This window comes from Cervus canadensis, chromosome 12, assembly GCF_019320065.1.
Source record: "Cervus canadensis isolate Bull #8, Minnesota chromosome 12, ASM1932006v1, whole genome shotgun sequence".
NCBI classification, from domain to species: domain Eukaryota; kingdom Metazoa; phylum Chordata; class Mammalia; order Artiodactyla; family Cervidae; genus Cervus; species Cervus canadensis.
The window spans coordinates 58729942-58755137 of NC_057397.1; the positions used below are offsets into that span (position 1 = coordinate 58729942).

A 25196-nucleotide genomic window follows, 5' to 3' on the forward strand; every position below is an offset into this window, starting at 1 on the left:
GAGGAAATTACATCATCCTTGAATTCTTCCATATTGTCAGAAAATACGATGACTCCAGGCAAGCCTATACGAAGAAATGTCAAAACTCTGAATCTTAGCAGCCAAGGTGGTATCTCCTCAGTATTGTCCTCAGCCACTGAGGATACAGGTGAATCTTCATGAATTGTGTACAACATCTTGAAGAATAATTTTCTTTTTTTTTTGTTTTTTGTTTTTTTTGTTTTGAAAGAATCTGTAAGAGGAGCTGGGCATTGTATTTAAAAATATTCCCAAGACCTAATGAAGAAAAGAGGTTAAGGACAATTTTTTTAAATGACAAGGAATGACCCCTCATTTAATATTGAATTGACTACATCACAACAACAGAGTTGGGAGTTTGCAAGTTCAACATGAGACTATGGTCTCAATTTATCTTCATACTTATTCTTAATCTGCTCTAAGCTAGAGATTGGAAAATAGCCCATATGTTTTGTTTGGCCTGTGCAATGTTAAAAATTTTTTTTTTCTTTAACATTTGAATGCCTTTAGATGAGCATGCACACTTCTAGTTTGCCATGACCCCCTACTTCTTACACCTAACTGTCCTTTCCTCAATTTATGTTACTTTCTAGGCCCAGTAGGCATTGCGTTTGTGACCCTGGTGTAAGCATTCTTCTTGATAAGCCCAAAACATGCATTTATTTTCAGGTGATTTGCACTGCTTCCCAATTATTGCTGACTCTCTCTCTCTGTGTTTTGAGTAAGACACATTAGGATACTGAATGTCTGTGTTGAGCTTAATTAAAATTGTGTCAGAGCATCATAGTGTGAACAGTCACCCGGGCATGTGCTCTTTTGGTAGCACTGCCATGCTCTGTGGGTGATGTCTTGGACAGGGAAGTGAACTTGACTGAAATAAGTCACTGTTCCCTGCTCCCCTCCGTATTATAAGAGCTCTTGGACTCAGATTTCTAAATTGGGAGAGAGAAAACATGTTACCATAAAAGAATTAACTGTAGCTATTTTTTAATAGTGCATACTATAATGACTAACATATTTTTTAGACATTAAAATTTACTTTGGAGAATCTTCCAAAAAAGTTACTCTAATGAAAGATATATTATCATACACAAGCCTTTTAAAGTAGGTATGTTCCTGAAGGTAGCTTCTAAAAGAAATTTTGGTAAATGCTTTAAAAATTTTTTTTCTTTATGAAACTGAAAGTGTATTGGTCTGGAGAAACACATTTACCCTCGGATTAAATTCAAGCATTAATACAAATTACTCTGAATTACTTATTTGCAGACATAAAATGTGTACGTGGTAAGATGTTAGGTTTTTCACATCAGAAATGTCATGTCTTTGGGATTAAATCTGCCTAGGAGAAAGAAGTCCCTGATGTGTGGCCTGGCCCTTAAAACTGAATTCTTACTTTTTATTCATTTAAAAGCTCTAAAATCGTGGCCGAGTGAAGGGATTTGCCTTATGCGCTCTCTCAATTGCTGCTAGTTCTTAATGTATTAATTTTGTAGCCTTTGTAAGCTTTTATTCAGAGGTACAGATTTTTGTCCAGGTAGTTCACTAGTTCCCCTAATGAAGTCTTGTGTTTGTGATTATTTTTTAGTGATGTGCACACCTGTGCCATATTTTTTTCTGTATAGCAGAAAGAAAAACATATCCATGCCCAGAAAATAGTCTAATAACGTATTTTATAAGCTCCGATTTTATTCTTTAATTTCCTTGGGACAAAGTTGTATTGTTAAAAAAACTTTTTTGTATAAAAAAATAAATCTAAATTGGTCTTTGTTTGAAAACTACTTACTGTGTGGATATTAGTTCACTTGCTTTTGAGATCACAGAAAAGGGATTTAGTGGGCTAACAATATTGGTTTTGTGCTAATACATATGTTTTGTTAATGTCTATATTAAACTTAATTCTTACTGGTGATAAACAGGGGACAGAATTTTTTTTGTTTTAATGTTCAGCTGTTTGTTTATCTTAACTGTATAAAAGATTATTTCTAATTTTACTTCACTGCAACTTTTGTTCCCTGTGCTTAAGTTTGTGTGGGAGCTTAATACAGTGGTTTTAAGCGCTGAACTCGGTTCTGGGATCCCCCAGTTGAATTTCTATCCCTGCTGACTTATTTCGTGATTCCAGAATGGGCATTTGTGTCACTTTCCTGCCTGGAGTATTTGCTTGTAGAACAAACTTTGATCTCAGATGAGAAGTTCTGTGCACCTTATTGTTACATTTAGACATAGTAGTGAGCTCTGGTTTTGTCCATGTTCTTCTAGTTTGAGATTACGGGAAATGATGAGACGTTCATTGAGAGCAGCTGGTTTGGGTAGACATGAAGCTGGAGCTTCATCCAGTGACCACCAAGATCCAGTTTCACCCCCCATAGCTCCCCCTAGTTGGGTTCCTGACCCTCCTGCAATGGATCCTGGTAAGACATGTTATTTTGTTTAGTGTTAAACAAAAAGATAACGTCATGAAAGACATTTCAGTGGGGTATTTAGAAATCTAAAATAGTTAAAAATTGGCATAATGAGTATTATAACTAGTCTATGAAGATTTGGTTTAAGGTGTTTGTAAGTTAAAACTTAAAATTCTAGAAAGTCTTGTTAGATAGCCCTCTTCTACTGAAATACATATTTCTATACTGATAAACCAATTAGTATTATATTAAGTCAATAATTTGTCTAGTGGGTTGATCCTCTTATAGTTTGGGAAAAAAGTTTCCACTTAAACCTCTGTCCGATTTGACCTTTGGCTTGCAGAGAAAAGCCTTAAGGCCAGTTAAATGAACATGGTAGGGATATGTTTCCTATAATGATGTACATCCTGCTGTTCTGTTTACTGAAAGATGGTGACATTGATTTTATCCTGGCCCCTGCTGTGGGATCTCTTACCACAGCAGCGACTGGCACCGGTCAAGGACCAAGCACCTCCACCATTCCAGGTGAGAATCTCTACTATTTTATCCACCTGTGTATTTGGAAGATAAAATACACACTTTGTATATAGATTTCTAGAGATCTACACTTTATCTCAAGGAGACTTTTCTTGGCTTAAAATATGTCTAATTCTCTGACTTACCTTCCATATGTCAGTGAAGTTATGGTGTGTATGTGCATGCATTTCATCAGTTGAGATTTGTAAAACGTGTTAATGTGTTTAATTTTCTGTCATGAAGTTACTAACTTGTTACTAATACCAGAATGTTTTTCTGGTGGTTTATTTGAAAGATCCTTGGTATGTTATTCTAGAATAGTCTTTCACTCTTATTTTGTATACTTTTGTTTTGTTACCAAATGGATGTGCTTAATTACAGGTCCTTCCACAGAGCCGGCTGTAGTAGAATCCAAGGATCGAAAGGCCAATGCTCATTTTATATTAAAATTGTTATGTGATAGTGTTGTTCTGCAGCCCTATCTTCGAGAACTGCTCTCTGCCAAGTAAGAAGTTTAATATACTTTTGATATAAAGATTTAGCTTAACTCCTTTTACTGTTAGGTCAGTCTTCTTGCAGTATATGGAACAACAATTATCTTCATTGAATTTAAGGTAATTTATCACAATCTAGCATTGTATTCTCTGTTACTAACTTCCCTTTAGTGAAAAAAAGCCTTCTGAATATAATACAGATAAACTAAATGAATATAGGGTGTATCTTTATATGTTAGCTTGATCAGAGTGTGTATTTGTTTGTTAAAAAGATCACGGTATAGTTACCCACAAATGTTGAATCCATAAGTTAGTTATATCACTGTCACCTGGAGAACTTTAAAAATTATACAGATTCTTCCCCAAGCTTTACACTAGAAGTATGACTTTCTTGATAAATATTCTGTTGTAAATGCTCATTGACCATTAATAGGTTACATCTCTACTTTTAGTATGATTGTTTATCTTCCTTTACAGACTCATAATAGTTATATAATAGTTATTAATCTGTACCAAATTCTACTTGCATTAATTCTCTTATTCTAGATATAACTGTCTGGAGTAGATAATTTGCAGCAATGGGCTTAGAGGTAATTAACTTGTGCAGGATCCCAAAACCTAGTGAGTGGCATAGCTGGAATTCCAGACCTGGTCTGTGTCTTTATTACAGAACTGAAATTCCCAGTTATGACCCTTATGGCACCTTTCTTTCCTACTTAAGTACAAGAAGATGTTTTGAGTTTTTTTTATGTTGGAGGGCAAGGGAGTTTTCCTGTTTAAGCCTTACTATTCTTAGGATGAAAATGACCACATTTATGAAATTATGATTAATGAAGGCTGCCCCATTAGTAAAATAAGTCTTTGGATTGTAAATATAGTTATTACTACAGAAGCATCTTACTAATTTGTGTTTGAGGCATAGATAAAAATTTTATATATATATATACACACACACACATATCTTTCTGCTTTTATTTCACTTGTCATTTTGTTGCATTTATGTCATTTTTAAGTATATTATCTTTGTATGATTTTCTCATGCTGTTGTCTGAAAAGTTATTGTTATGTTCTTATTCCCTTTCTCTTTGTTATTAATCCATCTTGTATTTCTACAATTAATTTCTGTTTTGCTAGTCCTTTATTTTAGTACCCTCACAATGGTTGACTTTTTCCTTCTTTATCTAAGAAAATGTATATCTGGAAAACACCAGATTAATAAACTGATGTATTAATAAGCTGGTATTAGGAGAGGTGGTGTTCTTTTGCCTGATATTTAGGTGAGAAGTATAGAGATTTATCAGACTGGCCCTTTTTTGCTTTTTTTATACTACAAATATAGGAGAATTTTCTAGAGTTGCTAACACAATTTCCTATGTGGTATATTATTTACCATGGAGGTGACTCAGTTTTGTTTTTTTTTTTTCCTTAGTGAAGTAGAATTGACCTAAAATTATATTTGTTTCAGGTATACAACATACTGATTTCATATTTTTTTCACATTACAGAATGATCATAAGTTTAGTTACCATTTCTCACTACAAAAAGTTATCACACTATAATTGATTATAGTTCCCTATGCTGTACATTAGATCCTCATGACTTGTTTATTTTGTAACTGAAAGTTTGTACCTCAGTCTCCCTCACCTGTTTCATTCATTCCTCTAACCCCCTCCCCTCTGGCAACCACCAGTTTGTTTTCTGTATTTGTGAGTCTGTTCTGCACAAGGCTTCCCTTTTCTCCACATCCTTGCCAGCACTTATTATTGGTTGTCTTTTTGGAAATAGCAATTCTGACAGGTGTGAGGTAATATCTTAATATGGTTTGGTTTTGATTTGCATTTCCCTGATGTCTAGTGATATTGAACATCTTTTCATGGGTCTCTTGGACATCTGTTGTATATCTCCTTTGGAATAATGTCTGTTCAGGTCTCCTGCCTAGTTTTTAACCAGATTGGTTTTTTTGATGTTGTATCATAGTTTGGATATTAACCCCTTATTGGATATGCCATGTGCACACGTCTTCTCCCGTTCAGTAGGCAGCCTTTTCCTTTTGTTGATGATTTTCTTTGGTATGCAAGAGCTTTTTAGTTTGATGTAGTCTTATTTGATTGTGCTTTTGTTTCCCTTCCTGAAGAGACAGAGCCAAAAAAAAAAAAAAAAAAGAAGACCAATGTCAAAGAGCATATTGCTTTTATTTTCTTTTTTCTTTTAGGAGTTTTATGAGTTCAGGTCATACATTTAAGTTTTTAATCCTTTTTGAGTTTATTGTATGTTCTGAGAAAGTAGGCCAGTTTGATTCTTTTGCTGTTAGCTGTCCAGTTTTCTCAGTACTGTTTATTGAAAAGACTGTCTTTTGTATGTTCTTTCCTCTTTTGTCGTGGATTAATTGACCATGTAAGTGTGGGTTCATTTCTGGGCCCTCTATTCTGTTCAGTTGACAGAATGTGTCTGTTTTTGTGCCAGTACCATACCATTTGATTACTGTAGCTTTGTTAGTACTGTTTGAAATCAGGGGACATAATGCATCCAGCTTTGTGGGTTTTTTTTTTTCCACCTCAAGATTGCTTTGACTGTTTGGGGTCTTTCGTGGTTTTGTTTTATTATTTTATGAAAAATTTCATGTTTATTTTGATAGAGATTGCATTAAATCGGTAGATTGCTTTGAATTGGTAGATTGCTTTGAATTGTATGGTTATTTCAGTAATATTCTTCCAATCCATGAGCAAGGTTAATTTTTCCATTTGTGTCATCTTAAATTTCTTTCATCAGTGTCTTACTGTTTTCCAAGTATAGGTCTTCTGCCTCCTTGGTTAGATGTATTCCTAAGTAGTTTGTTACTTTTGATGTGATCATAAGTGGGACTGTTTTCTTAATTTCTTTTTCTGATAGTTTGTGGTTAGTGTATAAAATGCAGCAGATTTCTGCATATTACTTTAGTTTTCTGCAATTTAATTCATTTATTTGTTCTAATTGCTTTTTGGTGGCGTCTTCAGAATTTTCTGTATGTATATATCATCTACAAATAGTGATAATTTTACTTCTTTCTGATTTGGATACTTTTTTTTTCTTTTTCTTGTGTAACTGCTGTGGCTAGGACTTAAAATAACTTGTTGAGTAAAAGTGGTGAGAGTGGGTATCCTTGTTTGATCTGAGAGGACATACTTTCAACTTTTCACCTTTTATTATGATGTTAGCTGTGGGCCTGTCAGTATATGACCTTTATTATATTGAGATACATCCCCTCTATATCCACTTTCTAGAGAGTTTTATCATATGTTAGATTTTGTCTCAGTCCTTCTCTGTTTCTACTGAGATGATCATACCGTTTTATAATTTGTTAATATAGTGTATTATGTTGACTGATTTGTGGATATTGAACAGTACTTGCGTCCTAAGATAAATTCTCCGTGCCCCCCACTCCCGCACCACGTCATCATCGTATATAATCCTTTTAGTGTATTGCTGGATTTGTCTTGCTGATATTTTTTCTAGAGTTTTAGCCACTAGACCAGGGAAGTCCCATCAGTTTCATTCATTTTTAGTTTCATTCTTGATAATCGTTGTGTTCATATTTTCTAATTTTTTTCTGATTCAGTCTTGGGAGATTGTATGTCTCTCGGTTTATCCATTTCTTCTAAGTTGTCTATTTTATTGGTGTATAGTTGATAGTAAATCTCTTATGATGCTTTGTTACTTGCTTTGTTACTTGTTTGATGTAACTTCTCTTTTAATTCTGATTTTACTTATCTGAGCTTTTTCCTTGGTTGAGTCTGGCTAAAGGGACACATAAGTATACTTTGGAGTAACAGGAGGGAGAAATGTGTTCACTATACAGAAAGCAGCCTTATGAAGATTACGTTTGAGTAGAACCATGAGAAATAGGGAGAAGGAGCAACAACATGGAGAAGTATGAGTATTTTAAGAAATCATAATTCATCCAGTTCAGAGTGAAGAATTAGAACAATTGCGAGTGAATCAGAAAAAATAGGTCAAAATCGCCACTTTGGTCTCTGTTCTTTGGGCTTCAGTGCTCTGAATAACTGCCTTTGTTAGACTGTAATATTATCAAAGTGGGATTATAAGAATAGTAATGAGATGGTGGTATAAAAGAGATTAAAATAGGCAAGAGTAGAAAGAGTCAAGTATGTTTTATATGTCTATTATAGCCTTTAATATGTGTGTTGCAATAAACTGAACTAAAGAGTTGTTGAAAATGGAAAAGAAAGATGCATTAAAACATGGTTTAGGTAAAAGACTTGGTGAAGAATCCACATTTTTTGTCTGAAGTTACTTGGAACAGTGATACTGTTAAGTGACATAGATAAGTTAGGTAGAGAGCAGTTTTGAAGAGAAAGATTATTTGAGTTTTAGATATGTTGAATGTAAAGTATCACTGGGAAATCTTAAATAGGCTTATCAAATAAGCAAATGTAGATGTTGGAACTGTATTATTGTCAGAGAAGTGGTAGTTTCTATAATGGAAGAGAGGGAGGTACAAATGGCTGAGAAACTGACTTTTGGGAAATGCAAGGGTCTAGAAGGGAATAGAAATTCAGTGAAGAATATTCAAAGTACATTTTAAAGTAGAAATTCTTAGTAATAATAATAGTTAACACTTACTGAATACATGTTTTTTGCTAGGCAGTCTGTTGAATTGAAGTAATAATTCTTTTATACTTCCTCAAAATTGTATGAGATAGAGCCTGTTACTATGCCCACATCTAGAAAGTATTAGTTTACTCCAGAACCTTTGCTGTATTCTTTAAAGTCAGTAAAGCCAAGAAAGGAAAGCATGGTTTAGAGACACAGAGATTCCACAGAAGTGACTTTCTTAAATGAGATAATATGAGACCAGAAAATACCACCAATGATTTTCTTTGAGCATTGACATTATCTACTAAAACATGACTAGTTTTTTGTTTCATCCTGAACATATATTTCTTTTGTAATATCAGGAAGGAAAATAATTGATACTATTTTTATATATAATTTTTCTTATTTTAGGGATGCAAGAGGTATGACCCCATTTATGTCTGCTGTAAGTGGCCGAGCTTATCCTGCTGCAATTACCATCTTAGAAACAGCCCAGAAAATTGCAAAAGGTAATTTATTTCAAGTTCTAAATGAGTTGCTTACTTTTTAATTTGACTAGATTCTCTTCTATAATTGATTAGAAACTATCAAGGTAATTCTTTTGTGTATATGTATAAAACTCATGTACTTTTTTTCAAGCATATATTCTGTCAGCCTGTTAATTGGTATTGGTGATAAAATTTTATGGAAAGAACAGACCAGATGTCTTATTGTTCTTTCTGACTGGGATTTACCACCTAATAGAAAGCGTTAAGGAATATCAGTTCTTTCCATCCAGCCTTTAAAAGATTCAGTAGTTATCTTTTGAAAAATAGTGGCTATGAATAATTTATGTGATTATCTGTAATCTGTTAAATAGAGCTAGAACTTGAATCTTAACTGCGTAAGGTAGAGTTGAGCACTTAGATGGCTGGTGTTTGATGTATTTGTATTATTATCTTGTTTGGTTATGATGTAATTATACTTTGCTTTACTTTGCACCAGAATTGACTGGATTTCTTTGCAATGTTAACTTTGTATGTCATTTTATTTTATTAATATGTAGTAGTTTCTGGTTTATACTGTGTAAATGTTAGAACTTTTCCATTGGAGGAGAGTAGTGCTTAAGTTCTTTCTTAATGTATGAACTACTGTGTTTTTAATCTTAGCTGAAGTATCCTCAAGTGAAAAAGAGGAAGATGTATTTATGGGCATGGTTTGCCCATCAGGTACCAACCCTGATGACTCTCCTTTATATGTCTTATGTTGTAATGATACCTGCAGTTTTACATGGACTGGAGCAGAGCACATTAACCAGGTATTTTACATTTACCTATATTTGTGCTATCTTCAGATTTTCTTTTCTTCCCCTTGACCATCACTGAAGTTATAGCTCTTAGCTTTGGAATTGGAAGTCTATTGTTTAATTATACTACTTTTTTTAGATGATATAAATCATTTTCGCTCTTCTGGTAATTTTGATTCCCATTTGTATATCCATGTGTGACTGTTTCCAGAGCACATTAATTTTGCTGTACTGTTGTTGTGATTGAATTTAGAAAATACCAGAAATAATCCTTTTGAGATATACATATCATTCTTTTAAAAAGTATATCCTTTTAATTTTAGGATATTTTTGAGTGTCGTACTTGTGGCTTGTTGGAGTCGCTCTGTTGTTGTACGGAATGTGCAAGGGTTTGTCATAAAGGTCATGATTGCAAGTGAGTGCGATTTTAGTTTCTTAATGCTGTAAACTACTTAGATTCATACTGCCATATTAAAAATAGCCTGATATGCAAGAAATACGTGATCATACATTGTAACTAGAATCAGTCTTTTAAGAAACATATATATACAGAATGTTTTTGTCTGTATTCTCCAACCAAAGTCTCAGGTCCCCTGTAGTGCGGTCTGTTAGCTGGAAATCACTGAAGGCATTAAGGGAGTCATGGTTTAGCCTGTGCCTTGTTTATTTCTTAAGCTAAGTGTAATAACCTTCATCTAGCAATAGAGTTGCTATGGCTAGTTTGTTAGTTTTCACATTCATCGACCTAAGAAGCATAAAATAACCCAGCACTAACATTTGCAGTGCCTCAAGGTCTCAATAGGGACATCACCTATGGCTGTGCTATAGATGTAATAGTTAATAGAGAACTGGTTTGTAAAAACCATCCGTTGTGCTTTCAATAAGTATGTGGGACAAGTGGAAATTTTTTATAGATACTGTACTGATACTTTTATAATTGTTATTAAAAGAATTCTGGATGGTATGTTCATCTTATTTTAATATCTCAAAGTGATAATCTACTTATTTATTGATTGCTTACTAACAAGTGCCGTCACTGTGCTAGATGCTACGTGGTGGTGGGCAAAACAGTTAAGATACCTCTTCTTACGTATTGCTTTACAGACTTTATACCACTGAAGTAATCCTTGCTGTATTAACAGTTACACTCTGCATTTGAAAGTTAACAAGGTTTCTCTTGAGTTTCAATGAGTTAGGCCTCTGTAATATCAATATAGACCTTTGTATTTTTAAAAAATTTCTGTGTTTGTACTTGTGTATGAATTCTTTCTAGACTCAAACGGACATCACCAACAGCCTATTGTGATTGTTGGGAGAAATGTAAATGTAAAACTCTTATTGCTGGACAGAAATCTGCTCGTCTTGATCTACTTTATCGCCTGCTCACTGCTACTAATTTGGTCACTCTGCCAAATAGCAGGCAAGTCGTGGGATTTTTAGGACATAAATTACGTTGTGAAAGCACAGCATAGGTGAGTAGCCTCCTCATAACAGTGTTCTGTCTTGCAGAGGAGAGCACCTCTTACTCTTTTTAGTGCAGACGGTTGCGAGGCAGACGGTAGAGCACTGCCAGTACAGACCTCCTCGAATCAGGGAGGATCGTAACCGGAAGACAGCCAGCCCTGAAGGTGAGTTGCTTTGACACTTACGACACCTAGGAAAATCTGTATGTGTATTTCTGCCTTAGCCACTTTTCTTCTTTTCTTTGTAGATTCGGATATGCCTGATCATGATTTAGAGCCACCAAGATTTGCCCAGCTTGCTTTGGAGCGTGTTCTGCAGGACTGGAATGCTTTGAAATCTATGATTATGTTTGGATCACAGGAGAATAAAGACCCGTATGTATCCATTGAAAGTTTTTTAGACTTGTTTCCTGTGCTAGTGTAGGTAGTTACAGTGCCTTCTCTTTCCCTCAAGTCTCAGTGCCAGCAGCAGGATAGGCCATCTTTTGCCAGAGGAGCAAGTGTACCTCAATCAGCAGAGCGGCACGATTCGGTTGGACTGTTTCACTCACTGCCTTATCGTCAAGTGTACCGCAGACATCCTGGTAAGTCCTCTGAATGGTTGTTTACAAGCACATGGAAAGGGTATGTGTTACGTAGTTTCCCATAATTTTACTGATTCAAGCTCCCATGCACCAGTAAGTGCTAATTAAATACTACATTAAGGGGGGTGGATTTTTGGAGGTGATTTAAGTTTCTCGTTTTAAATTAATCAATGAGAGCTCCTTTTTTTCATTCTAAATACAAATCCTAGAGTGTATTAAAAATACAGTATAAAAATGTGTGAAGCAGGGTTCTAAATTAGTAATAACTCAGTGCAGATTTTTAAAAAGTATCTCCTTTTGCTGTGAATTTAGAAAAGAATATAAACTGTTAAACCCACTGCTGGAGAGGTTATGGCAAAAAGAACATAGTTGTATACTGATGAGGTGACCCTTCTTTTGGTACTCCTTTGGAAAACAACTTGGCAATATCAGGAGCCATAAAACTAACATTGCCCTTAGAAATTGTCCTAAAGAAGTTATCTGTAATATGAGAAAGAGAAACACTGTGTCATAAAACAATATAAAATTAAAAGCTAGGTATACTTTATAGATCCAATAATAGAGGAATATTACATCCAATTATAGTCCAACCACTTACTGAAATACAATGCAGCGACTTAAAAATAAAGGTTATTTTAAGTACCATTTAAAAAACAACAGGGAAAACAATGTGAAGTTGGCTGCTCTCTTTAATTAGTAATTTTATGATAGACCATGTATAGAAATGAGGCTAGAAAGTAATAATAATGGTTAAATGAGACGGGTGGGATTATGAATTCATTAAACATCTGAGTCTGCTTTCATATTTTGTTAAGTATCCTATATATTGAGTGATATATATTCTTTCTTTGATTGGACATATTAGGTATTGGTCTTCTAAATATTAGTTGTTACACATAGGAGTTTAAGGCTGGAAACTAGAAATCAGACATTTGAGACCCACTGTAAGTCAAGCATAGTAGTGGGCATGTGGCACAAAGTTAAATCACTGACATTGTGTTGATTCAATATATTTTTATATTTTTATCGTGAAATGTTAATATTGAAAACATGTTAGAACTTTTTATTTATGAATGCCTACATCTTACAAGATGTCTCAACATTAACAGCGTGACTACTGGTTTTAAAGCTTTTAGATACTCTGCTAGGTACACTAGTGAAAGAACTCCAGAACAAATACACGCCGGGACGAAGAGAAGAAGCTATTGCTGTGACAATGAGGTTTTTGCGATCAGTTGCAAGAGTTTTTGTCATTCTCAGTGTGGAAATGGCTTCATCTAAAAAGAAAAAGTAAGGCATTCTTTTTGATTTTGGCTTTTATATTTTTTACACACATTTTTTGTGATAATGATAAAATTATGTATATGAAAGGATTCAAAAGATTTCTATATTTCCATTTTTGCTCTAGCAACTTTATTCCACAGCCAATAGGAAAATGTAAGCGTGTATTCCAAGCACTGCTGCCTTACGCAGTAGAAGAACTGTGCAATGTAGCAGAGTCACTGATTGTTCCTGTCAGAATGGGTATTGCTCGTCCAACTGCCCCTTTTACTCTGGCAAGTACCAGCATAGATGCCATGCAGGGCAGCGAGGAATTATTTTCTGTGGAACCTCTGCCACCACGGCCATCATCTGATCAGTCTAGCAGGTAAATTTCTGGTAACACATTCTGATTATTTCTCTGCAAACGTCACAGATGTTATTAAAACTAAGCTAAACCTGAGGCATAGGCACTCTGGTTGTGTACAGGATCATTTGTTTAACAAATGGTAAAGATACTATCTTGTTTGGAACATGTGAAAAGCCCTTTAAAAACTATATGTCTGTACATCTAAAGTAATAGACATATAATGGGGAGGGCGATTTGGTTTGTTTGTTCAGAAAGGCACTTTTTATTATACCAAAAAAGTAATCTGGTAAGAAAGTTTACTTTAGGCTTCTGTGCCTCATTACTTCTGTTTTTTTTCTTACCTTTAAATATAGCCTGCTAGAAGGCCAAGCTGAAGAATGAAAAGACTTCTTAACATTTCTCTGTGTCCAAAGCCTTGGGCAAGGGGGGAAGGTTATTATATAATCTAAATAACAACAGAATGGTGGAATTTTAAACTATTTTGTGCACTCATATTATATAGTAGTGGTCCCCAGCCTTTGTGTCACCAGGGACCGATTTTGTGGTAAACAGTTTTTCCGTGGACTGGAGTGAGGATGATTCAAGCACTTTACGTTTATTGTGCACTTTATTTCTGTTATTATTACATCAACTCCACCTCAGTCATCCTGCATTCGATTCTGGAGTTTGGGGATCCTTGTTATATAGGATAAGACTAAAACAATTCAATTCTAGTGTACAACATTAATCTTAAATCTAATTTTTCAATTTGTTTAGTAGTTTACCTAACTAGGCTCTAAGTTAGCTGAGTCAGAATGTTTAGCAACTAAAATGTTCTGGGGTCTTTTATCACAATGCTTCTCAAATTTTAACATGCATGCAGAACTCTTGGGTGTCTTATTAAAATGCAAAGGCTGATTCTGGAGGTTTGGGTGGGGCCTGAGAGTCTGTATTTCTTGTGAACTCGCAGATAGGACCGTGCCAATACTGCTGCTCTCAAGGCCACACTTTTGAGTTGCAAAGTTTCTAAGGTGTATAAGAGACACCTTAAGCATCTTTTATAATGGAGACATCTGTCCATTCTTGCCTGTTTATGACTCACATTTTTAAGAAATTCGAACTTTCTGGCCAACCCAGTATTTTGCCACCCCATCTTTTTTTATGATTTGTTTTATAATTGTACTTCTGAACTTATTTTTTTCCCCACACTCATCAGCAAGTCAATGGTTAATAAGCTGATGCAAAGTAGGTCATGTTAGTCAAATCTCTTAAAGCGTAGGTTACTTGTAAATAAGGAGCTCTCCTTAGTGGGTGAATGCTGGTACCAGAACCTTGGAAGTTGAAAGGTTTAGAGATGGAAAAGGAAACATTGTCTCTGTAGAAATATTTCAGTGGGGAGAACTCAAAAAAGTATGTGCATTAACACAGATTTGAAATGTCTTACTAAAAATAAAAACCATTCTGAGATTTATAAGTTAAATCTCAGGTAAGATGATTTCTTTGGGGCTACACATTTTCTGATATACCATAGATTAATTATTGCTGGTTTCCAAGAAACATTCGGTCAGATTAATTATTGCTGGTTTCCAAGAAACATTCGGTCAGATTGGGAATAGCAGGTTGTGAACCACGTTGAGTACCACTGAGAGTTCTGCGCTGTCTGTCAGGGCGGTGCCCGCAGCGAGCTCATCAGCCGCTTCCTTACAGCTCCAGTCAGTCTCAGTCATCCTACATCATCCGCAACCCACAGCAGAGGCGCATCAGCCAGTCACAGCCTGTTCGCGGCCGAGATGAAGAGCAGGATGATATTGTTTCAGCAGACGTGGAAGAGGTGGTTTTAATTGTTTTAACTGTGGTACATGCGAGGCTTTTATTTGGGAGGGAAGGGGAAAGTAGTCACTAGAAGTTTTATTAACGGTAGCTTACCACTGTTACATGTATATGCTTCTACCTTTTAGACTTCCGTTATAGGTTCTCATTTGTAGTTATATATATTAAAATATGTTAATAATCCTTGTTTTACTGGCTAATAAGAACTTAGAAATAAACGTAACTCTACTTAAGGGTTCACAGAAAAGATACTCTCAATGTTAAGAATTCTCAATGTTAAGAAAGTTTTAGTAGTTTTGTGCAATGTATTTGAAGGTAGAGAGGCTGCTGCATATTTATTATATAAATTTTATAATTGCTGAAGTTTAAAAAACATATACTCCCCACACAGTTTTTATATTTCTAGTTTTAAGGTTCTGTGTATGGATAGTAATCATAAACTTTGGGGTATGTTGGCATAATTTTTGATACCAAATTTTCACTAGCAAATGAAAAATTTCAAAACTGCTTAGTGTTACAGTTCCCTATAGTTAGTGATCTTTGTATTTTAGTTACTAAATGCTGTGGGGGAATACTGGTAGAGATGTGGGTTTATTATGTACTTTGATTGTCTACAAATAAGATCTGGATTTAGGTTGAGGTGGTGGAGGGTGTGGCTGGAGAAGAGGATCACCATGACGAACAGGAAGAACATGGGGAAGAAAATGCTGAGGCAGAGGGACAGCACGATGAGCATGATGAAGACGGTATGCAGGTTATTGGCAAAATTACCCAGTATGAGAAAACCGGGTGCCTTTGAAGAGAGATTAATACAGAGGAAGTAGTGCTTGATGTATAGTGAAATGTTCAGCTTACCTCTGCCAGGGGATTCTGTAGTATCTGTCAGAATTTTACACACATAAATGAAAATACTGGATTGGCCAAAAAGGTCACTTGGGCTTTTCCACATCTTATGAAAACCCAAGCAAGCTTTTTGGCCAACCCAATGTATAGACTTTTATATGTTTACATGTATAAAATAATTTATCATCTGTCCATTTACCTTTTGGTTTACACTTTCTGTTTTCTTAAAAGGCTTTTGAAAATCAAAATAATCATAACCAACATAACATTTGAAAATTGGAGAAAGGGAAAACAACCGATAATCCCACCCAGATGCTAACAGCGTGTGTTTTTACTCTCAGTCCTCCCCTGTACCCCCCATTCCCATGTGTGTCTTTCATATTCTGTGTAAATTTTTTACTTTGTTTTTTCACTTAGGCCTTTTTGCTCCATAGTCATCATTCTTCTTAATAGCCATAGAATAGACTTCTGGGGATCAGCTTTATTGAGGTTTAATTGACATGCAATAAACCACACATGTTGAAAATTTATAATTTAGTATGTTATGACGTGTGTGTATATACAATGAAATACAAAGGATACACATGTTTATTAGCCTTCTTCCGCTCTTGGAATCCCAATATGTAAAATTGATGAAAATGGAGCAGTGGCCCTAACCCCGAGCTCTATCTACTTGTTGAAGTCCTGCTGCCTAATATTTTTTACCGAAGGCTATGCAGGCCAAATTTTGTGTCTGTGTTCATTGAGTACCATGATTTACCTGGTCGTTCTTCTGTTAAGTGAGCAGTTATGCATACTTTAGTACTTAGCAGTTCTCTCTGCCCCGCTCCCCTCCCTCCCCACCCTTACAGTATTCTGTATTATCAGCCTGTCTTGATCAATAGTGAGTTTGTACCTTATTTTCTTGTTGTTTAAATATATTTGCTAGGGAGTGACATGGAGCTGGACTTGTTAGCAGCAGCTGAAACAGAAAGTGACAGTGAAAGTAACCATAGCAACCAAGATAATGCTAGTGGGCGTAGAAGTGTTGTCACTGCAGCAACTGCTGGCTCAGAAGCAGGTATGTTACCTTCTAGCAGTTTTCTTGCTTATACTAAGGTTGTGTGTGAAGAATTGGTTAAACTGTGCTCCGTATGATAGTCCCAAGGGTGGCTAACCCTTTTTTTAAAAACTTTGTTTCTCTAGAGATATTAGTGAAGAAGATTATTATTTCATTGACTCTCTTTTTTTCTGGTTCACTTCTCTGGTTTTTAAATAATGAATTAATTTTAAGGTTCATTGAAGAGTTCCAGAGTATTTCAATGATGGGTTTTGTGAAATATTGGCATTCTGTTTAATATATTTTCCTAAATGAGGGGTACACTGTAATTTTAAATACCAACAAACTCACAGTGATTTTGGTTTAAAAATTAAAAATTTAGGTGCGAGCAGTGTTCCTGCCTTCTTTTCTGAAGATGACTCGCAATCAAATGACTCAAGTGATTCTGATAGCAGCAGTAGTCAGAGTGACGACATAGAACAAGAGACATTTATGCTTGATGAGCCGTTGGAGAGAACCACAAATAGCTCACATGCCAACGGTGCTGCCCAAGCTCCTCGGTCCATGCAGTGGGCTGTCCGCAACACCCAGCACCAGCGGGCAGCTAGCACAGCGCCTTCTAGCACATCCACACCAGCAGGCAAGTCTGTAAACTTGGTGTTCCTGAGAGTGCTTAAATAGGTTTAAAAATTACACATTTTCCTCTAAAGAACAGATTAAATAATTTCATAATAGTTTTTCTTTGTTTTGCTGAGTTCAAATACAGAATTATTTACTTATTGCTTATAGCAGGGTTTCTCAGTCTCTGCACCATTGCTACCTTGAGTTGAATAATTAATTTATAATCATGCCCTGTAGGGTGTTTAGAAGCATCCTTGACCTGCATTCATTAGATGCCAGGAGCGCACTCCCCCCAGTTGTGACAACCAAAAATGTCTACAGCACTGCCCGTGTCTACATAGGGAGGCAGTGGCAGAATTGCCCTAGTTGAGAACATTACAGTATTAATAATTCTTACCTTCATCATTCCCCACCCCAAATTAGAGTGGCTTAAAGGAAATGCTCATTTACCACATTCACTAATGTAATTGACCTTTTACTTCAGACATGTACAGTGTTAGAGAAACACTGTTAGCAAGTGACATTAACTTATTGTGGTTGTCTTTTCTTTCCTGATAGCAAGTTCAGCGGGTCTGATTTACATCGATCCTTCCAACCTACGCCGGAGCGGTACCATCAGCACGAGTGCTGCCGCTGCAGCAGCTGCTTTGGAAGCTAGCAATGCCAGCAGCTACTTAACGTCTGCAAGCAGTTTAGCCAGGGCCTATAGCATTGTCATCAGACAGATCTCGGACTTGATGGGCCTTATTCCTAAGTATAATCACCTAGTTTACTCTCAGATTCCAGCAGCTGTGAAGTTGACTTACCAAGATGCAGTAAATTTACAGGTATGAAACCACTGAAAAATTACTCATTCAAATATATTTTTTGGCCATCTGTTAACGAAAATTCCAGTATGATGGAGTGAATGTTACAAGTACTTAAATGTCTATATCATATTACTCTATCAAATTTAACTTTATCTGGGTAGTTTTAACTGTTTTAGTTTGGTCTTTGTAGAACTATGTAGAAGAAAAGCTTATTCCCACTTGGAACTGGATGGTCAGTATTATGGATTCTACTGAAGCTCAATTACGTTATGGTTCTGCATTAGCATCTGCTGGTGATCCAGGACATCCCAATCACCCTCTCCACGCTTCTCAGAACTCAGCTCGAAGAGAAAGGATGACCGCACGAGAAGAGGCTAGTTTACGAACCCTTGAAGGCAGACGGTATGAAATTCTTTGTCTGTTTTGACAGGAACCTTTTATCCTAGAAATTGAGAGCTTTTTGATTGCCATTATATGAGACCCCACTCTGTTGTAAAGGAGGAAATACATGCCTTGCGTTACTTCTTTTAAATTGTTGTGTAGTTGAAACAAAACAAGCTATAATCCAAGCTGTTATTCAATTTTATGAGTTTATATATTCTGGATACAAGTTCCTTATCAGATACAGGATGTGCAGAAACTATGTCCTGTTCTGTGGGTTGTCTTTTCACTTTCTTGTGGTGTTCTTTGAAGGACATGTTTTTTAATTTGGGTAAAGTCTATTGCTCTTCATTTTCTTTTGCTTTTGGTGTCATTTTAGGCAGTGATTCTCAAAGTGTGGTTCCCAGAAGAGCAGTATCAGGATCACCTAAGAGCTTGTTAGAAATACAGATTTTGGGTTCCACCCCATTCTTCTGACACTATAGGGCTGGTTCCAGCAAGCTGTTTTCACAACCCTTCCAAGTGATTTTGGTGGACACAAGTTTGAGAACCATTGTCTCTAGGGAAGAAGTACCTTCTGGCAATCCAAAGGACATGGGAATTTCTTTCCTTCATAAATGTACAGTACTGTAAATAATACTCAGTGATTCTATTTCTAAAGTAGAGCCCAGGCTTAATTAGCTTTTATTTATGAATAGTCCCAGTTCCTAATTTTGCATGTTTATAACAGTGGTAAATTTCACATTTGTGTTCTTTTTGTAAACATTCTGTATTTTTTTTTTTTTTTAATCCCTGTAGACGTGCCACATTGCTTAGTGCCCGTCAGGGAATGATGTCTGCTCGAGGCGACTTCCTCAATTACGCTCTGTCTTTAATGAGGTCTCATAATGATGAGCATTCCGATGTTCTTCCAGTTTTGGATGTTTGCTCACTGAAGCATGTGGCATATGTTTTTCAAGCACTTATATATTGGATTAAAGCGATGAATCAGCAGACAACATTGGACACACCTCAGCTGGAACGCAAAAGGTATTCATACCTGCCATGAAATTAATATAAGAAATACTTGATCAGTGTGATCTTTATTAGTACACTGATTTTTGGAGTAGGGAGAAATAGTACAGGAATATTTCATGTGGGCAGGTTGGCTTGAGTCTATCCAGCCTTTCTCTGTAGCCACTCCTCACTTAAATTATGAAATCTAAGAATCCAGTTAGGCTTTATGTTTGAGATAGTTTGTCCTGATTTGTTTATCATGTTTCTGAGTTTGTGTAAGGACTCACTATTTCCTGATGCGATTAGCCTTTTGCTTCTTTTGAGCCTATTTTGTAATTGTAGTACATTTGGCTGATCAGTCTTCCATCCCCAGGATCTGAAACTTCTATCGCAGTAATCAAAATTGGTTAGGTACTAAACTGACCTCTTCAGTGTTTTTATATCACCTTTGCTCCTGTTCATAGAGCATGAAATACTTCATGTAAAATGACTCACTTATCTTTTTAAGGACGCGAGAACTCTTGGAACTTGGTATTGATAATGAAGATTCAGAACATGAAAATGATGATGACACCAATCAAAGTTAGTGTACAGAAAATCTGCTAACCTACTTCAAGAAATGGCTGCCTCAGTATTTCCCCTTCAAGCTTTTTAACTTCATTATTTTCTGTCTGGGTGGGAATTTCTCTTTTCTTCTCTATGTCCCGTTTCTTGCATTTTCTGTCCATTTTTCCTTATACATTCTTGCATTACTTACTTCATAAATAAGAATTAATGAACTTTTTAGTAATTGATATTTTTTGTTTTGATTTTGTATCTCTCCTTTGCATCTTTTATGTTTACTTTTATGTGTGTTGGTAATACATACATTTAAATAGAATTTTAGCAGAACTTTTGTTAATATTGCTGCAAAATAGAGTGTGTCAAGAAAATGGAACTCATAAATTTCATTGGAACTTAACAATTAATGCATTTAATTTCTAGTTTTTGAGAACCCAGCCATAGCTCACTGCTATTTTCACAGCATACTGTAAGCACTGACAAAAGTTTTATTCCTTTAATGGGAGTCGGTGTTGGTGGGCTGATTTCCTGTTGGGTTACTTGAGTTGCCCAGACATTTCTCTTTTTATCTGCTTATAGAGGAAGCAGAACTTAGAAGTAAGCAAATGCTTAAATTTTAGCTCCTTATTTTCTCCTCCTTTTGGAGTCATCAGTGCACCAGATCCTGAATACGCTCAGGAAATTGGCTATATTCAGGTCTGAATCTCCAGGGAGATAAGAGGTAGATGTGGCTAGTGTCCACTCAATGCAAAATAGAACAGTATTTGTTACTGCTCGTATTTTTTGCAAGTTTTTATTATATTGAAATACGCATAAATTTTATCATTGTAACCATTTAAAACCAGTATTTTGAATTACCACTTTAAAATATTAACATAATTTTAGACTGTTGTTTTTGAGTGACATTAAAATTTTATCAAGAGATAATAGGATTTTTGGATTGAGCAGACGAGGAATCTTTTATCCTTCCCCAATAGTTAATTTTCTAAAACAACCACATTTTATCTCTTCATGTTTAGGTGCTACTTTGAATGATAAGGATGATGACTCTCTTCCCGCAGAAACTGGCCAAAGCCATCCATTTTTCCGACGCTCAGACTCCATGACGTTCCTTGGGTGTATACCCCCAAATCCATTTGAAGTGCCTCTGGCTGAAGCCATCCCCTTGGCTGATCAGCCACATCTGTTGCAGGTGATTTAAATGAACTAGCCTTAAGGTTTCTTTTCAGTTGAACTTATTTAAGTGTTCAGTGTAACTGTTGTATTTTTGTTAAAATTCCAGCCAAATGCTAGAAAGGAGGATCTTTTTGGCCGCCCAAGTCAGGGTCTTTATTCTTCATCTGCCAGCAGTGGGAAATGCTTAATGGAGGTTACAGTGGATAGAAACTGCCTTGAGGTAAGATAGTAAAAATCAATTGCAATATGATACTTGTAAGCTGAACACTTATCCAGGCATTCAGTTTTTTGGAAATGCGTTAATTCAGAATATTGTAGTTATCCAAATAATAGAAGTATCAGAAATTCTTATGAATTCAACAATATCATTAGTCTACTTTGAGACTTGCTGTATGTAAGGCTAATGCACCTGTAAAATGGTAGTTTCATTATGTGCTTTGCCTATTTCAGGGTTGATTGTTGTAATGCTACTGAATATTTAAATTTTTGCACATATGAGCATATATATTAACTTGTAACTTTTCTTTTTGAACCTAGAATGGGAATAAAGTAATATTAAGAATGATACCTAATATTTGTTGAAAAATTCTGTCTCCTGGGCACTGTCTCAATTAATCTTTATAACTATGTTGGGTAGAAAACATTATTGTCATGATTTTATGGGTAAGGCATAGAAAGGTTACAAGAATTTCATGTGGGGATGTCTATTGTTAGACAATGAGTGAAGTGACAGATCTAGTTTGAGCCTGAAATTACACTGTCCTGTTTCTCCAGTGGAAAAGTAATAACATGTTTAAGAGCAGGCATATAGAAGACATGTACTTGAATGGAATTTTCATCATTATCTAAGTGACAGGGGAGGATTTGATGTACATAAGATGCTTAAGTAACCATAAATATTACAAAGATGCCTTTTAAAGTTCTCTAAGGCTGCTGTGGTGTGGTAAATGCATGGAATTGGTGCTCAGCTGTGGGAATCAGACAAGAAATAGGTTGCATCTTCCTAACTAGAAGTACCAGAAAGGGATTATTGAACTTCCATGTGATTTCTGTTGAATATTAGTAAGTTGAAAAGGAAATTATAGTCAATTTATTCTTAATATCTAACATTTAAATGTAAAAATTCATAGGTTCTTCCAACTAAAATGTCTTACGCTGCCAATTTGAAAAATGTAATGAACATGCAAAATCGTCAAAAAAAGGAAGGAGAAGAACAGAATGTGGTGCCAGAGGAAGCCGAGAGTTCAAAGCCAGGCCCATCTGCTCATGACCTCGCGGCACAGTTGAAAAGCAGTTTACTGGCAGAAATAGGACTGACTGAAAGTGAAGGGCCACCTCTTACATCTTTCAGGTATTTGTTAAATGAAGGTAGTTTTTCTGTGCTGTTCCTTTATGGCTACTATAATTTTTATAAGAATTTTTATTTAGGAAATTTATAATCTATTTCATTTGTATATAAATAATAGGATGGAATGTTATTATTTTTGTTTTCCTAGTTTATAATCAGATATTTAAAATATTAAGAGATTTCTGAATTTGGGGGGAGGGGGTTGTGACTGTTTTGTCACTGATTGGCGTTCTGATTTTCTCTGTTTATTGGAGAAATTGTGACTCTGTTTTTAATGTTCAGTGCTGAGTTAAAGTATATATCCACATCAGATTGCCAGTTACATACTTGTTAGCCGGAGCTTAGATGTGGTGGTTGGGGGGAGAGGATGGCATGTGAAAAAAAGAGTTTCTAGATTTGTGATCTACACATTTGCTTGGTTTCACGCCTTTGCCAAGTTCACATTTAGTAATCCTCTTGCAAGAGGTAGGTTCTTTGCTTTCCCAGTAAAAATTTGCCATAGTATATAGTGTGACTCGGTACAGCTCATCACCTAATGATTTGTTTAGTAACTGTCTTATGCTCTTTGGTTTTTGGTTATGTAATGTCAGATTTCCTTTTTTTTTTTTTTTTGCTTAGGAGGAGTTAAGCTAGTTTAGGAAACTATGTACATCATATATACACAGTACAGTAATCTACAACCATAAAAAACAAGAATTGTGGACTGAGGTGGCCCCAGCTTCCTAGAGACAGTATGATTTGGACTGAGTTGGTGAGAAAGTGTTAGAAGCAGATAGACTGAAGGAGAGAAGAATTAGAGGTAGAGAGAGAAGCTATTATTCATTCTGGCTAATGGTGACAAAGGGACTGAAGTGGAATATTGTCTTTGGGGATGAAAAGGAAACCATGGGGTAAGAAAAGAAACTCATGAAGGGCTTGATCACTCTGGAGGAACCGAGGGAAGAATAAAATTTGTTGAAGTCTGTGCAACAGGAAAATAGGCGGTACTTTTGAAGGAAATTAGGAGGCAGTGTCATTGTAGTGAAGAGGTCATACTCAGTTTTACTAATTTTGAGCATGAGTTAAGTGTGATCGAAGTGGATATATTTCACGCAATGAAATTCTGGTCCATTGTGAAAGTTTGAACTAAACAGGGGTCTGGGAATCACCCAGTGGAGATGGACACTGGACTTTAAGGAGAGGAGGTAAAATTAAAGATGAAGGAGGCTGCCTCCTGGGGATGTACCCTTACATAAAGGACAGAAGGAATAATAGAGTAAAAATGAGAAGTTCTGCAAGGAACAAGTAGTTACAGGAAAATTCTCCATTAGAGAGTATGGGGTTATAAATTAAGATCTCAGCATATTAAAAGACCAAGTAAGTTACTGTTATTGACCAAAAACCAGGAAGTTTTTAAGAGTTGGCTAAATTGCTCCTCCTCTCCCCTTAAATTTCTCACAGGCCACAGTGTAGCTTCATGGGAATGGTAATTTCCCATGATATGCTGCTAGGACGTTGGCGCCTTTCTTTAGAACTGTTTGGCCGGGTGTTCATGGAAGATGTTGGAGCAGAACCTGGATCAGTATGTATTTTGAGCACCTTACATTCTATTCTACCTGATAAGTATATATTCAGAGAATAGTTCTGTCATGCATTTATGGTTTTTTTTTCATTTTGTGTTTTTTTTTTTTCTTTTCTTTTTAAAGATCCTAACTGAATTGGGTGGTTTTGAGGTAAAAGAATCAAAATTCCGTAGAGAAATGGAAAAACTGAGAAATCAGCAGTCAAGAGATTTATCACTAGAGGTAAAGGTATTTAGAGTTTCTTATACTATACATATAGTATACTATACAATACTATACATGTAGTATTTATATAAAGTTTGAAAACAAAAATAGTGGATACACAGTATGTAATTAAAAATTTAAAGAAAATGAATGGTAGTCACCAAATTTAGAGAAGTGGGTATCTCTGGCAGTTGGTTTCCCATTAACATGTAATGATGAGCAGTGGGTTTGTTTAAGTATCGTTGTGAATACACAGATTTAAACTGTTGATGTGCTTCATTTCATTCATGCTCAAACAGTGTTTTCTGTAGCTAGGAAAGTGAGACTCTCACTTCAGTGAGGGTCCATCCAGTCTCTGATCACTTCCCTACTACTTGATGTGTCTCATTTTCTGTTACTTTCTGTCAGTCTTTAAATCAGCCATTTCTTCAAGAAGCCTTGGATCCTTTTAACAGGAAATTGTATTTTGAGGTTATAATCTGGACTTTAAGTTGTTCACTGCCTATAGGCTTGGTCATTGTTTCCAGGCCTTTTAGTGAATAGAACTAGGAAATGCTTCTTTAAAAAAATAAGAAAATTATACCATGTGTTCACACTGATACTCCCATTTCATATTCAAGATTTAGAAATACAAGTTTTGTTTTCACCTTCAGTCTTTACTTCCTCTCTTCTGAACTGAATAATATCCAGCTCTCCAGCAACACCACTAAAATTACTCATTTGCTTTTATCCCACAGCATGCATATAGCAGTCTTAGAATCATAATGTCAACACTACTACTAACAAAATGATTATTGAAAATAGAGTTAAGATTTATTTGCAAAAAAAAAAAAAAAAAAAGATTTATTTGCAGCTTTTGTTC

At 35.7% G+C, this 25196-nt stretch overlaps 1 protein-coding gene across 6 annotated transcripts in view; it reads left to right on the plus strand.

The window, feature by feature from the left end:
* Positions 1-25196, plus strand: part of UBR5 (ubiquitin protein ligase E3 component n-recognin 5) — a 133864-nt gene that overhangs the window by 90576 nt on the left and 18092 nt on the right. For 3 of the 6 annotated variants that reach the window (XM_043484024.1, XM_043484025.1, XM_043484027.1), the window contains exons 23-47: positions 2278-2429; positions 2850-2945; positions 3318-3441; positions 8435-8532; positions 9172-9320; positions 9632-9723; positions 10582-10728; positions 10818-10936; positions 11020-11146; positions 11226-11355; positions 12485-12645; positions 12764-13003; positions 14672-14795; positions 15429-15540; positions 16566-16697; positions 17059-17316; positions 17856-18124; positions 18297-18508; positions 19286-19516; positions 19992-20065; positions 21064-21236; positions 21327-21440; positions 22351-22571; positions 24009-24129; positions 24254-24358. In XM_043484024.1, coding sequence (XP_043339959.1) covers positions 2278-2429; positions 2850-2945; positions 3318-3441; positions 8435-8532; positions 9172-9320; positions 9632-9723; positions 10582-10728; positions 10818-10936; positions 11020-11146; positions 11226-11355; positions 12485-12645; positions 12764-13003; positions 14672-14795; positions 15429-15540; positions 16566-16697; positions 17059-17316; positions 17856-18124; positions 18297-18508; positions 19286-19516; positions 19992-20065; positions 21064-21236; positions 21327-21440; positions 22351-22571; positions 24009-24129; positions 24254-24358 — 3781 coding nt within the window. The remainder of the gene's footprint in view (positions 1-2277; positions 2430-2849; positions 2946-3317; positions 3442-8434; positions 8533-9171; positions 9321-9631; positions 9724-10581; positions 10729-10817; positions 10937-11019; positions 11147-11225; positions 11356-12484; positions 12646-12763; positions 13004-14671; positions 14796-15428; positions 15541-16565; positions 16698-17058; positions 17317-17855; positions 18125-18296; positions 18509-19285; positions 19517-19991; positions 20066-21063; positions 21237-21326; positions 21441-22350; positions 22572-24008; positions 24130-24253; positions 24359-25196) is intronic. The other 3 variants (XM_043484026.1, XM_043484028.1, XM_043484029.1) reach the window with 2 other exon arrangements.